The sequence below is a fragment of the Myodes glareolus genome, chromosome 18, assembly GCF_982192425.1.
Source record: "Myodes glareolus chromosome 18, mMyoGla1.1, whole genome shotgun sequence".
Lineage (NCBI taxonomy): Eukaryota > Metazoa > Chordata > Mammalia > Rodentia > Cricetidae > Myodes > Myodes glareolus.
The window spans coordinates 23,532,014-23,550,907 of record NC_142043.1 but is presented as its reverse complement, the minus strand read 5'-3'; the positions used below and the strand labels follow the sequence as shown (position 1 = coordinate 23,550,907).

Here is an 18,894-nt window from a genome sequence, read left to right as displayed (position 1 = left end):
TAAAACAGGTGGATGAACACATGCTTTATACATCTCTGATCTTATTTAGTCCATAACAGTTCTGATAAGATTAAATAATAATTAACATAAGGAATGGAAAAATGAATTATTTTTATAATGCTTACAAGCCTTCAAATAGCTAAGCATAACCTTAAATTTTACCAACCAATTTTGCCCTTTCTATTTATTTAGCACGTGTGTGTGTGTGTGTGTGTGTGTGTGTGTGTGTGTGCATATGTAAACATACCATCACATAGAACGTGGAGTTAGAGGATAACATGAGGAATTTGGTGTCCTCATTCCAACATGTGGCTTTGAATTGAATTGAACTCAAGTTATTAGCTTGGCTACCAGTACCTCTATCCACTGATTCACCTCTCTGGCTCTAAATTGTTAAATTAGCTAAGGAACTAATGGTTGTAATATATGATCTCTTGCTATATACTTAGGAATACATTTAAAGCAACTCTACAGACTTTTTATAAGGTGGTAGGACTCTGCTTTTATAAAATATCACTATAATCATAAAATAGTTTTACAATCACTCTTTGATGCTACCAAATAGTAAGATAAAAACCCAATTTCAATGATAAACTTTGGGATTTATATCCACCAATGAAGAATAGCTGTGGTACCCAATTACTCATTAACCTATTACCATTTCAAATTTTTATTCTTAGCAATGAAGACTAATGTAAAATGGTAGCCTAAAATTGCTTATATTATTTTAGGTGACACACATAGTTACTCACTTTGTCCATAGCCTCATTTTAATAACAACTTAGATTTCTTAAAATATATTCACTCTAAAAGGTAAATATTTTATAATTTTAAGCAAAAAAAGATATCCAATTAACCAAGAAGAAAAATTTGATTTGCCATGACTAGACACCTTAAGTGAATTGGTGATAGATCCTTGGAACTTGTGTCTTCAACTCACCTCCTGATAGTATCCTAGCTTCTTATTGTAACATGAGGGCCTGCTTGTTGAGGTTTCTGTCCTGCCCAGTTCCCACAGCCTGCAAGTCCCAAAGAAAATCACACAGAGATTATATATTAATGATAAACTGATTGGTCCATTAGCTCAGGATTCTTATTAGTTCTTGTAGCTTATATTAACCCATTATTCTTGTATATGTTAGCCACATGGCTCAGTACCTTTTTCAGCAGGGCAGGTCACATCCTGCTTCTTCGGTGCTCTGGGCAGGACTGGGAAAAGAGCTTCCTTCTTCCCAGAATACTCTTGTTCTCATTGTCCCACCTCTACTTCCTGTCTGGCTAATGGCAAATCAGCATTTATTTAAAATATGATTGACAGAATACAGACAATTCTCCCACACCATCTTATTCTTCAAATATGTGCTTAATAACCCTAGTCTAGAAACATCTTCAAAACAATCCCATTCACTCACAAACCCTCCATGTTACCGACACATTTCTTATTCATCCCCTAACACATTCACATCTGACCAAGATTTCCTCAGTCCTATAAAAATGTCATCTTCTGAGATCCTAGTAACTACTGTTCCATTTCCAGTGCCAATCACATCAGCATTACAATGTCTCTCTCATACCTCTGTTTCTCATTCCTGCCAACTGGACTACTATGTAACCTAGAAAACCTTGTGCAGCCATACCTTCAGCATTCAGCCCCTGCCGAAGTCCTCAGACAAATTTACTCCAATTTTGCGCTCCAATACCCTTCACTTTTGATGTAATTTTGCACACAATTCTAATCTCATTTTGACCGGAGTCATATAAATGGTTCCAGAAGACTCAATCAACTTGAGAGTTCAAATGATGTCATGAGTACACTAAACCTCCATCACTGTGAAACCTCCTCCTTACCTGGTTATCTAGGGAACCTAAGTTCCCCCAAATGGTTGTTTGGGTTCATTTTCTGGGAACCACAGGGATGTTCATCATGTGTACATGTTTAAAACAAAAAGATATGGTCGAGTGAGGGCTGTAGCCCAGTGGTTCCAGCACTGACCACCACCATGACATATGTAATGCCCATGGGGTGGGTTTAATTCTCAGTGCTATAAAGAAAATATGAATTGAAACAAGAACAAAAAAGGAAGTCCACTTTCACCATTGTTCTCTAAATTTCTGGCCATTCCCTTGCTGAATTTCGATTCATGAAAATGTTGCTCCCCAAGATCCATTGAAATTCTGCTCAGACATGCTCATCTTCAGTCTTTGGGTTACAGAGTTACCCTGTAGCTACACACACACATCCATCCACACTTTGGAGGGGTGTGTTAAGAATGTAGCGCTTCTGATTCTGGGGCACTGAGGCTGCACAGTATACCCACATAGCCTCACAAAGTTCTCAGTAAAGAAATTATATTGACTCCCAGTTCTCCCTCCATGAGGCTCAAAAGTTAGAGCTATGAATATGATCAATTCTTTCAGTTGCCCTCATTTTGCCTTGCTCTTTTTGATATACATAATAAGCATATAAAATTATCTGTTATTAGGAGGACCATAGAGAAGAGCGCTTCATGATATTATGTCACTGTTAAATTCTGCTTTGATGCCACTGAAGGAAAAGAAATTCTGCAAAGTAGTTCATTCAATCCCTAAATGATCATGGTTGCTCACTGTGAGCTGAAAGATGAATAAAGGCATAGTCCATGCTTTCAAGTTATTTCTGTCTCAAAAGCCAGAGAGGCCAACAATTAGCTATTATGGAATGTAATGTCATATATCTGTGTGTGTATGACATGCACTCTGGGAGAGCAGATGAAGGACAGTTTCACAGAGGATTTGAAAGGTTGAGATTTAAAGTATGATTGTGGTAGAGGAGCTGGGGAACAGCATGCGCTATGTCTGTTAAAGAGAGTATTAAAGTACTTTTAAAGGTCAAGGCAGTTGGAGGGATCCTAAGAGAATCCTGTGCAGTTAGTGAACATCAGTGGGAGAGAGTCGAGATAGGTGAGGCTATTCTGAAAGGCCGTATGTGCCGGTCTGAAGAGTGTGAACCTCATTCATCCAAAAAGTCAAAGGTTTGGGAGCAGTAGCATACACCCTAGGAAAATAAAAATAGGAACTGTGTGAATACCATTGAGAAATCACAGCTTTCAGTTAGGTGTGAGACTTCTGAAGTGGATTTTGAAACAGAAGCCAAGCACCCAGATCCCAGAAGTCATTTCTGATGTCCAGGGATTCCTGTGGAGACTGAGTTTTCCTCAGGATATTTTGCTCTTCCTTGAAGGAGAAACACCTGACAGAACCCACTTGCGATGGTTCTCTTCTGCCGAAGAACAACTTGCTTAATTCGCCGTGGTGTTTTTGGTTTTGCTTTTCCTTGGGAGCTGGATGGCATTTGTAGGAGGGATTGTGTTCACCAGGAAGTCATTTACAACACCACAATGAACAAGTGCTTCCCAGAATAGGCGAGAAATTATTAGAGCATCACCAAAGCTCTGTTTTCCCATTAACAACCCATCTGTCCGAATCCTCTCAGCAAACACAAAAAGGCTAAGATGTCAGACTCTCTGTGACTCGGAAATCAAACATTACCCCCAAGCCTGAGGGAAGGCATTGTGACAGACTCTCCAGCCCAGCTAGCCACACTCGCCTGTAAGTAGACAGGTGATGTGGATGTCAGCTGGGAACGAAATGACTTGCTATAAACTGCAGGCATCTCTCACTTCACTCTCAGGAAATGTAACTTGGATCGTATTTCTCTTTCTGGAAGACGTTCAGCAAGGCAGAGACGCTCAGCGATACTGGTAAATACGGAAGTTCTTCACGAACCCTGCCTCACACTTATTCAGAATGGAAGAATTAATTTGGAAGCCTGTTCTTAATGTTTAAAAATAGATTTTTTTTCCATGTGGCCATTCATTTTAAAAGGAAAAAAAAATAAACAAATGTCCGTCTTGTTAACTGTGATTTAGAAAACTCGCTTTAGTTCTACGGGAACAGAGCTTTCTGAAGGTCGCTTTCCTTAAAGCCCTGGGCCATGAGCTGCTTGACGAATTAGCATTGGGACCCCTGTAATCAACACTTAAGCCTTTTGAACAAGTTGTTGTTTGGAAACAAATTATACTTGATTTGGGGAACATAGTTTAGGAAGTGAAGTTTTTCTAAAACAATTAAGCCCTCCTTCTTGTGGATTATGAGTACCAAGAGCTTGAAAAAAAAAATCTCTGATTTTGTTTTCCATAGGTTTTTCCTGGCCTCACTTTCCTTATTACATATCAAAGAAGTCTGTGGAAAGGAAGTAGCAGTTAGGTGGTTGTTTTTCTGCCCGGCCTCTTACTCCGCAGTTTGGTTTTATCCTTTACTTTGTGTGTGAGACAGAGGTGCTGTTTGCCACTTGCAGACTATGATTCCCTTAGGAATGTAGAAAACTCCACCAGACTGAGCATTCTATACAAGGAAATGACTTGACACACCAAGAAACAGAGATTGATGACTGTTCACTGTGCTCTTTATTTTTCTCATCAGAGAAACATCTAAGCTTGTGATGGAGAATAAATCAATCTGTCTTACACTTCCTTCTCCCCATAAAACAGCCATGCCAGTACATATCTGGGCATATTTTAGAAGCGAGCTATTTTCAGTGTTATCCTTCTTGAATCTGCCAGACTTCCAGTGCCTGCTACCTGGAAAGGAGGTGGGCAGTGAAGCCTTGTCCCCTGGAGTCAGGCCCTGCTGCCTTCTCATTAGTTGGTCAGCCAGGGCTGCCTTTCAGTTTGCTCAGTTGAAATCTTCTCTCCTTCTGTGACGAGGGTAATCTTTACCTTCATTAAGTTAGCTTTGTGGGTAGGTAGCAATGCCAGTTCCTGCTTTGGGAACTCAGTGGATGAATGGGGTGGAATAGACACTGATCTGCATGTAGGACAGTGATCTAGGATCGGAGCAAAGAGCTCTCCTGTCAATCATTGTTCCCAATTGTCAAATTTATGATCATTTCTTTACACCCTAAAGGGCTATTCATTGCCCCCACCTCAGCTCTGGCAATCACACAGATCCAGTGTGTACTTGGGGTTTTTCTAAGCAAGAGGAGAGGATGGCCTTTCTAATACATAATAGACCTGACCAAAGGTGTCTGCCCTGATCCTAGGAGAGCATCAGCTCCTGGATGAGAAGGGCTTCTAGCTTTAAAAAATTAAGCCACCAATCCGTTTGGAATGCTATCCAGCCAAGGCCACCTTGGATGCCATCTCCAAGACCAATACAACTGCTTGACCCCTGACCTCTGGACTGTGTTCACTAAGTATCCTTGTTAGTCTCCTTAGCCTTTTTCACAGTACCTTGTGAAAACCCAAACAAGACTCCATTAAAATGGTCCAGGATCCAAACATGGCTAACACACTAGAAAGGGTTTTTATACAAGAAAAGTAAAGTGCATTAAGTCTGTTTTTTTTTTTTAAGAATTATTTATCTTTTTAATTAGGTTGCCATTCTATTAGTTTTCATCTCTGGGTTTTACAGTCTATTCTTGTACCTTTCGTCTATAAGACACACAGACATTTCTCATTTCTTTAATCCTTTTTGTCCCACTGTATAACTATTGATGTATATACTGCCCTCGAGATTTCTACTCCTTCCTGAAAGCTGAGTTACTGTTAAAGACGCACTTGTCCAAAATAAACAAATAACCTCTCAGGTTTATAAGGGAAAATTATTCTCATTTTACGTTCTTTAGCATATATCTTTTCTAAGACTGTAAGTAGTTCACTTTAAAGATATTGCTGCGTGTTTTGTGACTTCCTGGTGCGCTCAGATAACAGGAGGGGAAGGACCTGTAATTATCAGCCTCAGGGATACCAGGAACCTAGGAAGGACAAATGTCACAGTGAATATTTTCCTTAGAGACCAAACAGGACTTGCTGTTGTTGCTAATATCACTGTGTGATTGTAAACATGGAAACGGTCCTTTCCTTAGATTTTGTAATGTTGGTATTTTATAATAATTTACTCACACCCTCATGCTCAGGAAGAGAACTAGAGCCTTCTTTTCTTCATCAGAATCTGAAAAGGTTACTTTTAAGCCAGATCAGCAACGATGAGGACAATTTTATTTGTAACCAAGAGGATGCAAGCAACTTGATCTCCTGGGAAAAGCTGACCTAATAAAAAGTCATGAGTTCAAGTCCCATCGTGATCTCTGTCTGGCAGAGGGATGGAGGGGCAGTCATTTAAGTTCTGTGGCTTTGATTTCTCACTTCGGAACTAAGGTGGTGGATAGAAATTCCTGCCAGGATTCCTTTCAGATTAAGAGTACAGTGTATGGTTTCTCAGGTCTGAAACTTTAGCAAGAATGCAAGGATAATACTGAATAACATTTTTGTTGAAATCTTCAGCTGTTAGTGTTTTCCCGTCAGCGGCATTAAATCTCTGTGGGGATCTTACATTCCTTTTTGGGAATGGCCATCTGATGGGCTCGTTGTGGGACAGTTTTTGTTTCTCAGTTTTTCATGAAACTTTAGCACCACCTGGTCCTTTAATTGCCTCTTCTGCCATTTTCCTGTCGAATAGAATGTGGTGCAGTTTCCAAAGGTTAAGCAAGTGAACACAGATGTTTAGGCTCACGTAGCACCTCGGACAAGATCACAGGAATTGTGGGTTTCTGAAATGGCACAGGGCACAGTCCCAATGGTTATTTAACAGAAACGAGTTTGTTAGACCCCTGTTTCCATGGAAATCATTTTATGGTGTTGGAAATAGGTGATAAATGTGTAAGATGGCAAATTATTAAAGACTCAGACGACTGAAGAAAGTAGAGCAAGGCGATGCGTCAGGTAGTGACCGGAGCCAGGTTGACCTTAAGCTTCTAAGAGAAAATGACATTTGAGCTGAGACAAGAGAGATGGGGGCGATCTGCGTAAATGAAAACTTTGGAAAGACTGTCCCATGAGAGGGCTCAGTCAGGAGACACAAAGGACCAAGGCCTCAATGACCACAGTGCATTGAAAGAATCAAAATCCAGGTCACTGTGGCATTCTCAGCTGCCACACAGAATTTGGTGGAGGAGGCAATGTGTCTGAGGCGGGACCTCATCGGCTTCTGGACCAGCATTGGCAATGTCCCTTTTCCTCTGTAAAATGGAAGACATGTTCTAAAAGTTTTAAGAAATTTTCAATTTTAAAAGTTTATTCTCTCTCCCATGCACTGATCAGACTAAACCAAAGAGGGAAAGGAATATGTTTAATCACGATAGTGGAACAGGACTTCCACAGAGACATGCTGACTGCCTGGACTCATGCAATGACAGTGTAGATGGAGAAGAATGGATAGAATTGGAGTTTGCTTTGGTGGTGGAAGGAGTAAGATTTGCCAGTGGATTGGGTTGATAATGAAGGAAAGGCAAGAATTAAACTGACTTCTTCGGATTGGGAGAATGTCTGTGCATCTATTGAGTTGTGGAATGTTGATACATATATTTGGCAAGAAAAACAAGAAGTTGAACAAAAGAATGATTGTGACCTCTAAGTAGAGATGCCCAGGAGAAACATAGGCCATGTGAGTCCAGAACACACAAGACGGAAGTTGACAAAGTTGACCAGGGTTTTATCTCTCTTCTACTTTATCTCCCTCCTTTCCCATCTTCTCTTCCCCTCCTCCTCTCTTCTCCTCCCTTCTCTTCTTTCTTTGTTTGCCTCTTCCTTATTCTCCTTCTTCCTCTTTCTCCTCCCCTCTTCTTCTTCTTTCCCTCCCTTCCTCTCTCCCTTCCCCCTCCACATCTCTTTCTCTCCCTCCCCTCCATACCTCAAGGTGACATTTTGAGTACTTGGATCTCATAACAGAGGTGTGTCATTTTGGTCTAGCTAACTCAGGGATGTTTTGGAAATCAAACTTGGTCTTCCCTCTGTGCTTGCTACTGAAATTTCCTTCCTTTATCATAATCCCTGCAGATCTCGACTCTGGGCTTTCCATAGTAAGGACTGATTATTAGATAACCTGGTAGCAAGATGTAACTGGTTTTCAAGGATTAATATTGACTAAGGTCTAGGGCTAGCAGGGCTTCTGTTTTATAAACAGAAGCACTATCCAGGGAGGAGGAGCAGCCCTACCCGTGGCTGTCACAAGCTTGGGCATTCGGCGAAAGCACTGCATAATTAGAGAGAATGCTGGCACCTTCCCACACTTTTTGACCTCAGACCGTATGTTTAAATGACTTTGGAAGCACAATTCCATTTCACAGTAATTAAAAGTACACAGCCATTCTCTACCAAAGTCATTCTCTCTCTCTCTTGCCAAGAGCTTTCCTACAATACAAAACTGTCTAAACTTTGTTATCTTATTTATTCTTCCTCATGGCATTAAATAAATTTTGCCTAGCAAGAAATCTCATTAATCAGCAAGGAAAAAAAAATCACTAGAGAATATAGCAAATGTACAATTTGGATCCGTACAGTCTAGTCTAAAGTTCTGAACAATGAATTCTTTCATGGATACTTTGAATGCAATTTTTTAAAAAATGAAATGCAGTTTCATATGTCTTAGGGTTTTGTCACTAATTGATGAATTTTAAGTATATGGAGAAAATATTCACTCAGGCACATTTTCATTTGAAGTTTTTCTTTTCAGTCTTTTCTGATGCTTCAGGGTATTCCTTGGTGTAAAGCGGTGACTACAGACTTTAGTGACTTAGTTTTACCTATGATAATATTATCTTAGTCTAATATAATTGTATTATATGATATATTATATTATAATAATATATTAGTCTACTTGTCACCATTCAAAAAACTTGCCTCACTAATTTCAAATGAATACATGTGGCACTTGGAGGATTAGGAAGAGGTGGTGGCATTGTCTATACTACTCTATTATTACGTATCTGAAGAAAACAAGTTTACTTATAGTCATTTCATTACTTAGTGTTATTTTATCCAAATGGAAACAGTTGTGGGTTTTTGTTTTTGTTTTTTTTTTTTTTTTTTTTTTTTTTTTTTGCTTTTTGTTTGGTTTTGGTTTTTCGAGACAGGATTTTCTCTGTGTAGCCCTGATTGCTCTGGAACTGGCTCTGTAGACCAGGCTGACCTCAAACTCAGAGATCCGCTTGCCTCTGCCTCCAGGGGGCTGGATTTAAAGGTGTGAGTCAGTTGGGATTTTTAAATAATCATTAATGAGATAATGTTCTTTGGGAAAAAAATGAGTAAATGTAGAAAATACAAAGGAAAAATGAAATCTTACTCAATTTTGACACCCAAAGGGAAACAATGTAATATTCAGAATTCCACTGAGCCCTCAAAAGTAGGTTAATATTAATGCTTGGGGCTAAAATTACATGGATGATATTGGACAAGAAGCAGTGAATATAAAAAAGGGTGAAGTCAGAAAATATTCCATTGATAATTTATAGCAAAGCTATATATATTCATTTGAGTAAAGCTTAGCAATATTTTCCTTAATGGCAATATCACTGAATAAGCAGCGGGTAGGGTTTCTTATAGGAAATTACACTCCATTCACAAACATTCAGGCTGGATATCTTGGACATAGCAAGCTGTCATTATATCTCTCTGGTAGCACACAAGTAATCCAATATGGCCTCTTTTATAATAGAAACTTTGGCAAGGCCCAGAGAAACTATTCTGTGTCACACTGACTGTTTGTGTGTGTGTCCTATAAACACGAGACCAAGTCAGTAGGAACAGATATCATTTTTAACCTCTTATTTTTAAAACACAGAAATTTCTATTTAAAATTTACATGCTTGGCAAGCAAAATAAAATTAGTTTTTTGTTCTCAAAGACTGAATATAAATTTCTGAAAGAGAAATATGATAATTATAAAGATCTCCATCTTCTACAAATGCACACCAGAGACATTCCTTCCCCGCATATTTGAGGGTGTAATTGTTATGTGTTAATTATACTACATAGTCATTTTATCACAAGAAAAGTTTCATGATATAAAACATTTAAACTTTAAAATTAGATTATAAATTGATGAAAATAATCATATGGAACCTTGTTGTATGAAGTATTTAAGTTTCACCCTAGAATTAAGTCAGCCTTTACCTATTTTCTTGCTCAACTACTTCTTTCTTTAATACAAAGTCATTAGGTGCCCCACTGAAATGCTGATAGACTTTGTGGTAAATATAAAGTCCACATTTGCGTTCAGTGTCAGAGGTGAGCACAGTGATAATCCAAGTAGAAGATGACAAAGAGTTGTTTCATTATTTTTTTGTTTTGCCATAAAACGAGTTAAAATAACTGCATTGTTGATTTTTTTTTAAAAAGTGAAAGATTTAAAAGGAAAAGAATTTACTCCATTTAAAGCAAAGGGAATATGGACTAAAACTGTCTATTTCAGAGTTTTCAGTCTGTCAATACAGCAAGGGCTTACAACAATTTAATGACTGGTTAAGTCTATTAGACATTGACAGCAGCATAGGAGCCCCTGGAGGGTGGCAACAAGGGGCTCTGGGTTCTTAATGACTCCTCCCTAGACCTGACTTTACCTGGCTGATGCTCAAAGTTCGTCTTTATTTTACCAGGGCAGAGCTCACTCAGTAGGAGTTGCTTCTTTCTTTGGGAAATAGCACAAAACAATCAATGACTGTTGAGAACTACAACTACCATTTGTGAGATCCAAACACTATTGTTCATAAGGTTGTGTGGAAAGACAGGAAAGACTTGAGAAGGCCTTAAGAGTCTAACTTTGGATAAATGTAAAGCTCTGGATAAACCTAACCAGATGACTCATAAGAACTGTAGACTACTTCCTGACTGATTCCAGTACCCTCTGAGTGTACCCCAGTTATCCAGTAAACTCTAGGTGTACCCCAGTTATCCAGTACCATCTGAGTGTGCCCCAGTTATCCAGTAAGCTCTGAGTATACCTCAGTTATCCAGGACCCTATAAGTGCACCCTTAGAGCAGAGCTGGGATACTTATAGCTGAGTCTCAGGGTCTCTCCCTTCTCTACTTCATCAGTGCTGGGACTGCAAGGTCAAGACATCACGCCTTGTTTTAATGTGTGCATTGGTATTGAACTTATTTCCTCTTGCTTGTGTGCCAAGGTAATAATTTACTGAGCTATCAATCCAGTTCCTTGTTTATTTTTAACTCTTTTATTTTCTTTTTAGGTTTAAAATACATAGGTGTAAATACATATGAATCTATGTTGATAGGTATATAAAGTATAAAGAAGCATAAATAGCACAGTGCAGGGGAGGAGAATGTTTATATAGGAGCTGAATTTATATATAAAATATGTTATATATAATTGAAATTAAGTTGTCATTAATATAAACCACAGTGTTGTAAATTTATGTTAGGTATCATACTGAGAGTGGTCAATAAGAAAGTAACATAAACAGTATATTTTTAAAAGGAATAAAATGGCACTGTAAAATAACATTTAATAAATAATTAATGGAACAATAAAAACATAAAGTAAGTGGAAAACAAACAGCAAATGATAAGTATAGATCTTATCTAAATGATTATTATATGAATCTCAAACATTTATCAAATTCATAAAAGTATGATACATATATTACAATTTAAAATAGACATACTCCATTTTTTAAATTTTAGTAAAAAAATTCGTTAAAAATAAGAGAAGAAATATGCCACTCAGTCTGAATTAAAAGATTGCACTATTGGCTATAAAGACTCCTATAATGGCTATACAAATGTCAGACAAAATAGACTTTAAGAAAAGGCTATTTTTATAATTTATCATTTTTATAATCTTAGTGCTTCAAAAGGTGATAGCAATGATCATTACATATGTACCCTACATTACAGCCCTAAAATACACAAACTCTAATAGAGTAGAAGACAGACATATATAATTCAATAAAAAATGTGGAAAATTTCAATACCAAATGTAAAGATTAATGGACCATTAGGTAGAAAATTCTCAAGGCAATAGAAAGTTTGAAGTCTGTGAGATAACTTAGTTTAACTGTTTTCTGGAGGAGATTCCTTCCAGAAATAGAAGAACACATGTGCTTCTTAAGTGTGCATGGAACATTGTCCAGAATAGGCTATAACTACATTTTAAAAGTTTAAATGTTTCATATTCACATTGAATATGTTTTCCAATTATAATGTACTCAGAAAACAGCAAAAGGTACTCCACATGTAAAAACATGTACATGTTAAATACTCTGCATTTGAATTAGTCATGGATCAACTATATTAAGATTCGTGAGTAGAAAACAAAATTTTCCAAAACTTACTCACTACTGATAACTAAATGCTAAGACCATCTTTGGCACATTCTATGAATTGCGTACCACAATCCCCTTCCTACCGCCTGGAGCCAATAGAGTGAAAGTATGAGTTGAGAGATTATCTGTTAGAAATATTGGAAAAAGCACAGAGAACATAGCCAGACAAAGTAAGAGACCTTGAGGGGAATGGGAATAACAGTTTAGAGAGGAAAACTCTATGAATGAGGAAAAAGGAGACAAAACCACACAGAACAAGGGAGCAAGGGGACAAGCTCCTCCCATTCTTCCTGTACTCTTGGTATTCGCAATAGAACCAAACTTGGTGAAAGTCGCACCCATGAAGTTCCCAAGAGAGACTACATCCAGCTCCTAGAGTCCACAGCATTTCTAACTGTGGCTTTAGTATATGTCTTAGGAATGGAAACAAAGATGGAGGAATCACCCATTCAGAGGAGTCAGATGAGGAGTTTTAGAGAAGTGGGTTAAGAAATGATTTAGTAAACCCTTGCATTTTGGTGAAACCAGCAAGTAGGAGTCCCAGAAGCATTAGGTATCACCAAATCCTGGAGATACAGTTGACAGTGAGCTAGGGTCTGCGACTCCGAGACAAGGTATTTTAAGACATCTCTCACTACACCCTCATGGCTATATTCTGTTCAACAGATCACTGAGAATCCCCAACAGCTGCCATCTTGCTTCGCTATTAATAAGAATTTTTTTTAACTGGATTTACTTTCAACATTAGGTTTTCCATTCATATAATGTAGTTCTGGTTTTGGCCACCTTAACATTTCCCTGTTCTGAACCAATTTATAGTACTTTTTTATGTCCCAAGAATACTCTCCACTCTCAACTGGTTTGAAGAAGCAGCAAATGCAGGCTAGGACCTTACTTTTGTCGCCTTTTAAAGTTTTATAGTGTTCTATACCAGAACTCAGCTGACAACTGTGTAATTCCAAGTTTACTAACCGCTGCTCCCTGGCTTTATTCGGCTTGTCCATTGTTGGTCTGGACAGTATTTACTAAAAATTGTGATTAATTGCCAACATTTAAAACTCTAAACTTTTTTAGGTATAAATCTAGACTTTCGGCTTTTGGCTTCTGTGGAAAAATGGATGATCTGGCAACACTGAATCTATGTTTCCACATGGTGCCAGCTGGCTGGTACTATTTAACAGCTGTCCCTGTAGACAGACTGGGCTGTTCCTACAGTCCTCACGTGTGTCCTCTACATATGGACCAGTGTCACTTCACTGGGGTTAATCCACTGCTCTGGTTCTCATACAGAGGCGTAAGAGAAATTTGTGAATTTTTGAAAGATTATGTATTCACCATTATATCAAAATGGGGGAAGTATGTTGAGGGTCCGTCATGTCATGTTCTTATCTGAAAAACAGTCCAAGTTCAGCTCAGTTATTTGTTTGCTTGTATGTATTATCTAATTTGCACAGACACTACCGTAGCTGCTGAGGACAAATAGGTGAGTGGGTTAGACCTAAGCACCCAGAGAATTTACATTTCAGTCTTTCTTGCAGGGACCTGTAGCCGCTCTGGTTTAAGACTTAGTTTGCATGAAAAACAACAACAACAATATGCGCCAGTAGTCTTCAAACCTGCACGAGGGGTGGGGAAGGTGGCTGAGAAGAGGGTGGTGGGCTAGCTGATTGTAATAATGCTAGAATTCAGGAGGCAGTGGGTAAGGAATGGATGGATGGCAAATATGTCGGTATTTGAAATGTTCATTAGTTTGGTGAGTGAGTTAGAAGCTACCAGTTGTACGGCCAGGTCAAAGGAAGTCTGGTTTATAGCAAGAGAAGACATAATTTGCAAAGCAAGATTATGAGACCATTTGAAAATGATGCATTAAAGATTGCAAAGAAGGTTTACTCTTGAATATGCAAATACATCTGTAGGCTGGGATACTAAGGAATAAGAAAAATTATAGTTCATTCTAGAAAAGAGAAGGCAGTTGGGGACTATGTACCTGACTGAACAAAAGCAACGAGCTGGACCTTCAGTGTTGCAGGTGGGCAATATTGGTAAGAAGTGAATCTACCCCACCCAATTCCTGAAGCATGCATGGTTAAGAGGAATCAATCCCTGCAGAAACTACTGAGGAAGTGTGTGTAGGTAGGTGTACATGCATAGGTTTGTGCATGGGTGTGCAAACACTGCCATGTTTGTCTGTGTATGTGTGCCTGATGAGCATGTGAGTTTGGAGCTCCACGTTACCACCTTACCACCTTCATTACCCAACCACAAAGGAGGTGAGGGTTTTATCAGCTAAACAAATTGAGCTACAAATCTGTCAGACTGACTTTAACAAGAGAGTAAAGACAAGAATGAGTTGGGACACCAAAAATGAATCAAAAGCAAAATTTTATAATGAACCATGAGACTCCTACATTGCCCTCCACCCACATACACACACTTGTAAAATGCTTGTAGCCAGGAGAACATAATTTACTAGGTATAAAACAAAAGTATTCTTTTCGGGTAAAAAGAAATATATCTGGATAAATAACCACGACACACAACGTTTGAAGAGCCTTGGTGAAAACTCCCAACAAATGCTGGGCAATGAGGCATGCCCATTGACTCATTATGCCAACAGAGACACTGCTTTTCACATAGAAAACAAAATAGGATATCAACTATTATTATATGTGATAGGGATTAATGTAGGGCTTGGAATTCCCTTCAACAGTAGTTTTGCTGCACCTAACTCAAAGCTTCCATTTGCAAGTGTGTTTGGTGTTATCTCTTCAACCCTACATGTGCCCACCTTTCAGGTTTAAATAGTCTCAAAGGGAAATGGCAGGTATCTGTGCCTGCTTTGTTGTTGTTGTTGTTGTGTTTAAGTCAGCAACACTACTTCAAGCAACACAATATTTGTCAACAGTAATTTAGTAAAAATTGTATCTGATACTGGAAAAAAAATCCCAGAAGAAACAATATTCCATTACTGGTATTTATTTTTAGGGAATTGAAAAAAAAGGTTGTTTCTGAATTGATTGATTAAAGGGATATAATAATGTAGTTGTGGTAATGTCTGTTGCTTCTTTTACTAAACTCTCAACAAACAAAATAAATCTAAATTATACATAGGTGAATTAATCTCTTTTTAAGAGTTATTAATCATTTTTAAATTTTATGTCTGTGAGTGTTTGACGGCATGTGTGTACGTGCACTCTGTGTATACAGTGCCCACAGAGGCCAGAAGAAGTTACTCTATCTCCTGGAAGTGGAGTTACAGACAATTGTGGACTTCCATCTTTGTCCTGGGGATCAAAGTCAAGATCAAAAAGTGCAAGAGCAAAAAGTGCTTCTAAGTGTTGAACTTCTCCAGCCCTAGATAGAGGATTTTAAGCAAATGCGGATGTTTTTAGTAATTTGAATATATTCAAAGTAGAGAATATATGTCATTCACCTGTCTCCCTCTTAGCATAGGTCAGCAGCAGAGTACACTGCAGACCAGGCTTCTACTCTCATGATCATGTGACTGATGGAGCCCTGTGGCCTCAGGCTGCCTTCCAGTATCACAAATGAGTACACTGCACCAAATAGCTGGATCTAGAAAGGACCACACAGGAAAATTCAACTGTGCTCAATCGCTTTCTACTGCTGTGATAAACCAGAAGTCATCTGGGGGAAGAAAGAGTTTCTTTCAGTTTTCAGGTTCTAGTCTAAAATCAGGGAAACCAAGGCAGGGACTCAAGGCTAGAGATTACAGCAATAACCATGGAGAAATGCTGCATACTGGTTTGCTCTTAGGCTCACACTCAGCTACTTTTTATTTTACAGTCCAAACCAAGCCACTGAAGGATGGCACTGTCCATGGTTGCCTGGACCTTCCACTTTAAATTAGTAATTACGACAATGTTTCACAGACTTGCCCACCAATCTCTAATGGGATGAAAGCAATTCCTCATCCTTATCTGATGTTCCATTTTCCCAGATATATCAAGCTAACAACCAATATTAGAAAACAAACCAGATAGTGACAAAGAAATGCAGTTTTCCGTGAACTTTAAATCATTATGCCTAGGCTGAAACATATCCTTGTTAAGTAAAAGAACCCTTGTAGTCAGCACATTTTTGTCAATGAGAAATAAGTTTGCTTGTTTCTTGGCCTGGGAATACGTGCTTCAGGATTTGACTGACTCTTGGAAAGCATTTCTTCATCCTGTTGATTGTGGAAGTGTCTTTCTTGCAAAAGTTGCTGAAAAGGTTGAAGAAATAGTAGTTGGCTGGCAGGAGGTCAGGTGAATATCACAGATGAAGCAGAACTTGAAAGTGCAGTTAGTTAAATGTATGAAATGTTGGCTGTGCAGTGCACTGTCAAGGTTGGTCTTGAATTATGCCTTGCTCACAATCTATGGTGGCTGCAAACATTGCTGATTTTGACACCTGTCATCAGTTTGTTGAACATAGTTCTCATAGATGACAATTTCCCTAGAATTCAGAAAGGCTTAGCCAATCAAACTGGAGAAGACCGCTAAACAGTGACCGTAACAATTTTCTGGTGCCATTTGGCTTTGGAAAGTGCTTTGGCGCTCTTCGTTGGTCATCGCTGGGTGTTGTATATAATCCTGTTTTGGTTCCACAACACAGTTTGATTGAGAAATGGTTTGTTGTGTAGAATAAGAGAAGACGACAGTCCAAGGGGACGTTTCAATTACTAAGCACCTACTTACTGAGTTTTTTGCCTCTTCAGTTTGATCAAATGTTGAGGGAACATTGAATTCACTTTGCAGTCTTTGTTAACTTCACACGTACTTGTAAGTAGAGCACCTTAGATGCTTGTTCTTAATTGTTATCACCAACTCCTGATAACTGGTCACTGAGCTTCTCATCTTCAAGGCTCTTCTCTTGTTGCAAAACTTCTTGAACCACTATGTACCAAATGTACGTTTGCTAGCAGTTCCTGTACCAAATTCATTGCTGAAGATGTAAGTTGTCTTCACTATTTCATGGGCCATTTTGAATATGAATAAAAAAATCAACTGCATCTGCTTTTTGTCTAATATTATTTCCAAACTATAAAATAGACGGGGAATAAGGATCTTTGGAAAAAATAAAACAAAGTAAGAAATGCACATTAAAAGGTATAGAATATAACTGTATTTATTGAAAGGTATTCACATATTAGATAATATTTTAGCAATATAAAAGCATCAATTAGTTTCTCATCAACATGTAGTACTGTTTCCACTTAATGTATGTCACCTTCCCACTATCATAATGTCAAAACTCTCTTAGGCTGGCATCTTACTCTGTCTGCCTCTAGATGCACACACACACACACACACACACACACACACACACACACGTATGCATAGAAATAGATCGATAGGTACATATGTGAATGTTCTATTTAACCAAGTAAGTAAATTACAACCATAAGCAAGTACATCTTTTTCATATTTTCTTTGTAAATTCTCTACCACATGTGTCTCTTAGTCTAACACAAAGAGAAAAAAAAACATTCAGTGTTCTCCATAACAGTCTGGGGGTCAATGTCTTGATTCTCACTGTTAGTAGAGCTGAGCATAATATTCAAAGTTAGTAGTTACGAATTAAGCGCTTGGTGCTTTATTTATGTATGACAATTCAAGTCTCTTTGTCTTTAAGGGACATACTTTCTTACTTGAAAAAAGAAAACAAAAGCAGTATTACAATATTATAAAATTCCCAAATCCAATGAAAAGAAAGAAAATCATAACTTATTATCTAATGGAAATGAAATTCAGAATATGTGGATAAGTATATTGCGAAATATTTTTTGTTTCTTTGTGTTTTTTACTAAGATCAGTATTTTGAACCTGAGACTGAGGTAGAAGGATACTGGGGCAATGTTTTGGCTTCTACCGTCTAGAAAGATTACTTTTTCTAAAGGAATACAAATAAAGCTAAATCTCATCCAATTTAGTGTCATCATAATTTACCAGGAAGTCAACATTAGGAACTCTTCTGCAAGAGCTGAATATGGTAAAATTTCTTCAGAAAATATTCATTGATTTATAATCAATGTTTTTTGAATTTATCTTTACTTTTCTCTACCAAAACCACCAGGGACACCACTTTCATTTTAATAAAGCACTGATGTTCATCTGAACGCAGTGAGTTCTGAGCTCCTCTGTGTTAGACACCCCGCAATAAGAGAACAACAAATTGCTTACTGTAGTCTACCCACTCGTTTGCCTATTACAACCTTTATCAAAACCATATTAGACGATTACAAAAAGAGAGCGAATTACAACAATAATTACATAGAAAATGCTGACATGACTGCATCCATATTTCTAACAGCTGAAAAAGGAAGAATAAATTATTAAACTCATTTGAGAGTTTCTATGACTGAGAGATCACATTACACAGGGTTCATACCTGGACTTCTTCCCTGGCCACCTCCAGTCACCCCTGAATAGCTATTTGCTTTCTTCCCATAGTAAGATATTTCCCAAAGGCCTTCCTGAGGAGTACTCTGTAGCAGTCATGTTTCGTGTACGAAGAAGCACCAAGAAGGAGCGGTGGTTTTTATGGCGGATTTTAAACCAGCAGAATATGCCACAGGTAAGATGCTAATTTGTTTCATTAGGTCAGATGTGTTGTGCACCCAAATTTGGGAACAGATGTAGTTAGTACTCAAATGATGTGTTGGTTAGAGGAATGAATCATCAACAGAGAAATGGAAGCATTATAAATAGGATAGCCTTGATGATATCAATGAT

The 18,894-nt window shown here is 38.1% G+C and overlaps 1 protein-coding gene and 1 non-coding gene across 2 annotated transcripts in view; both read left to right on the top strand.

The window, feature by feature from the left end:
• The window catches only part of Col19a1 (collagen type XIX alpha 1 chain), a 324,015-nt gene that overhangs the window by 27,373 nt on the left and 277,748 nt on the right, over positions 1-18,894 (top strand). The window contains exon 4 of the mRNA XM_087898047.1: positions 18,613-18,736. Within this exon, the coding sequence (XP_087754173.1) occupies positions 18,613-18,736 (124 nt within the window). The remainder of the gene's footprint in view (positions 1-18,612; positions 18,737-18,894) is intronic.
• On the top strand, positions 4,958-5,093 carry LOC146890746 (small nucleolar RNA SNORA64/SNORA10 family). The gene has a single exon (XR_014998485.1). It is a non-coding gene; the product is annotated as a small nucleolar RNA SNORA64/SNORA10 family (small nucleolar RNA).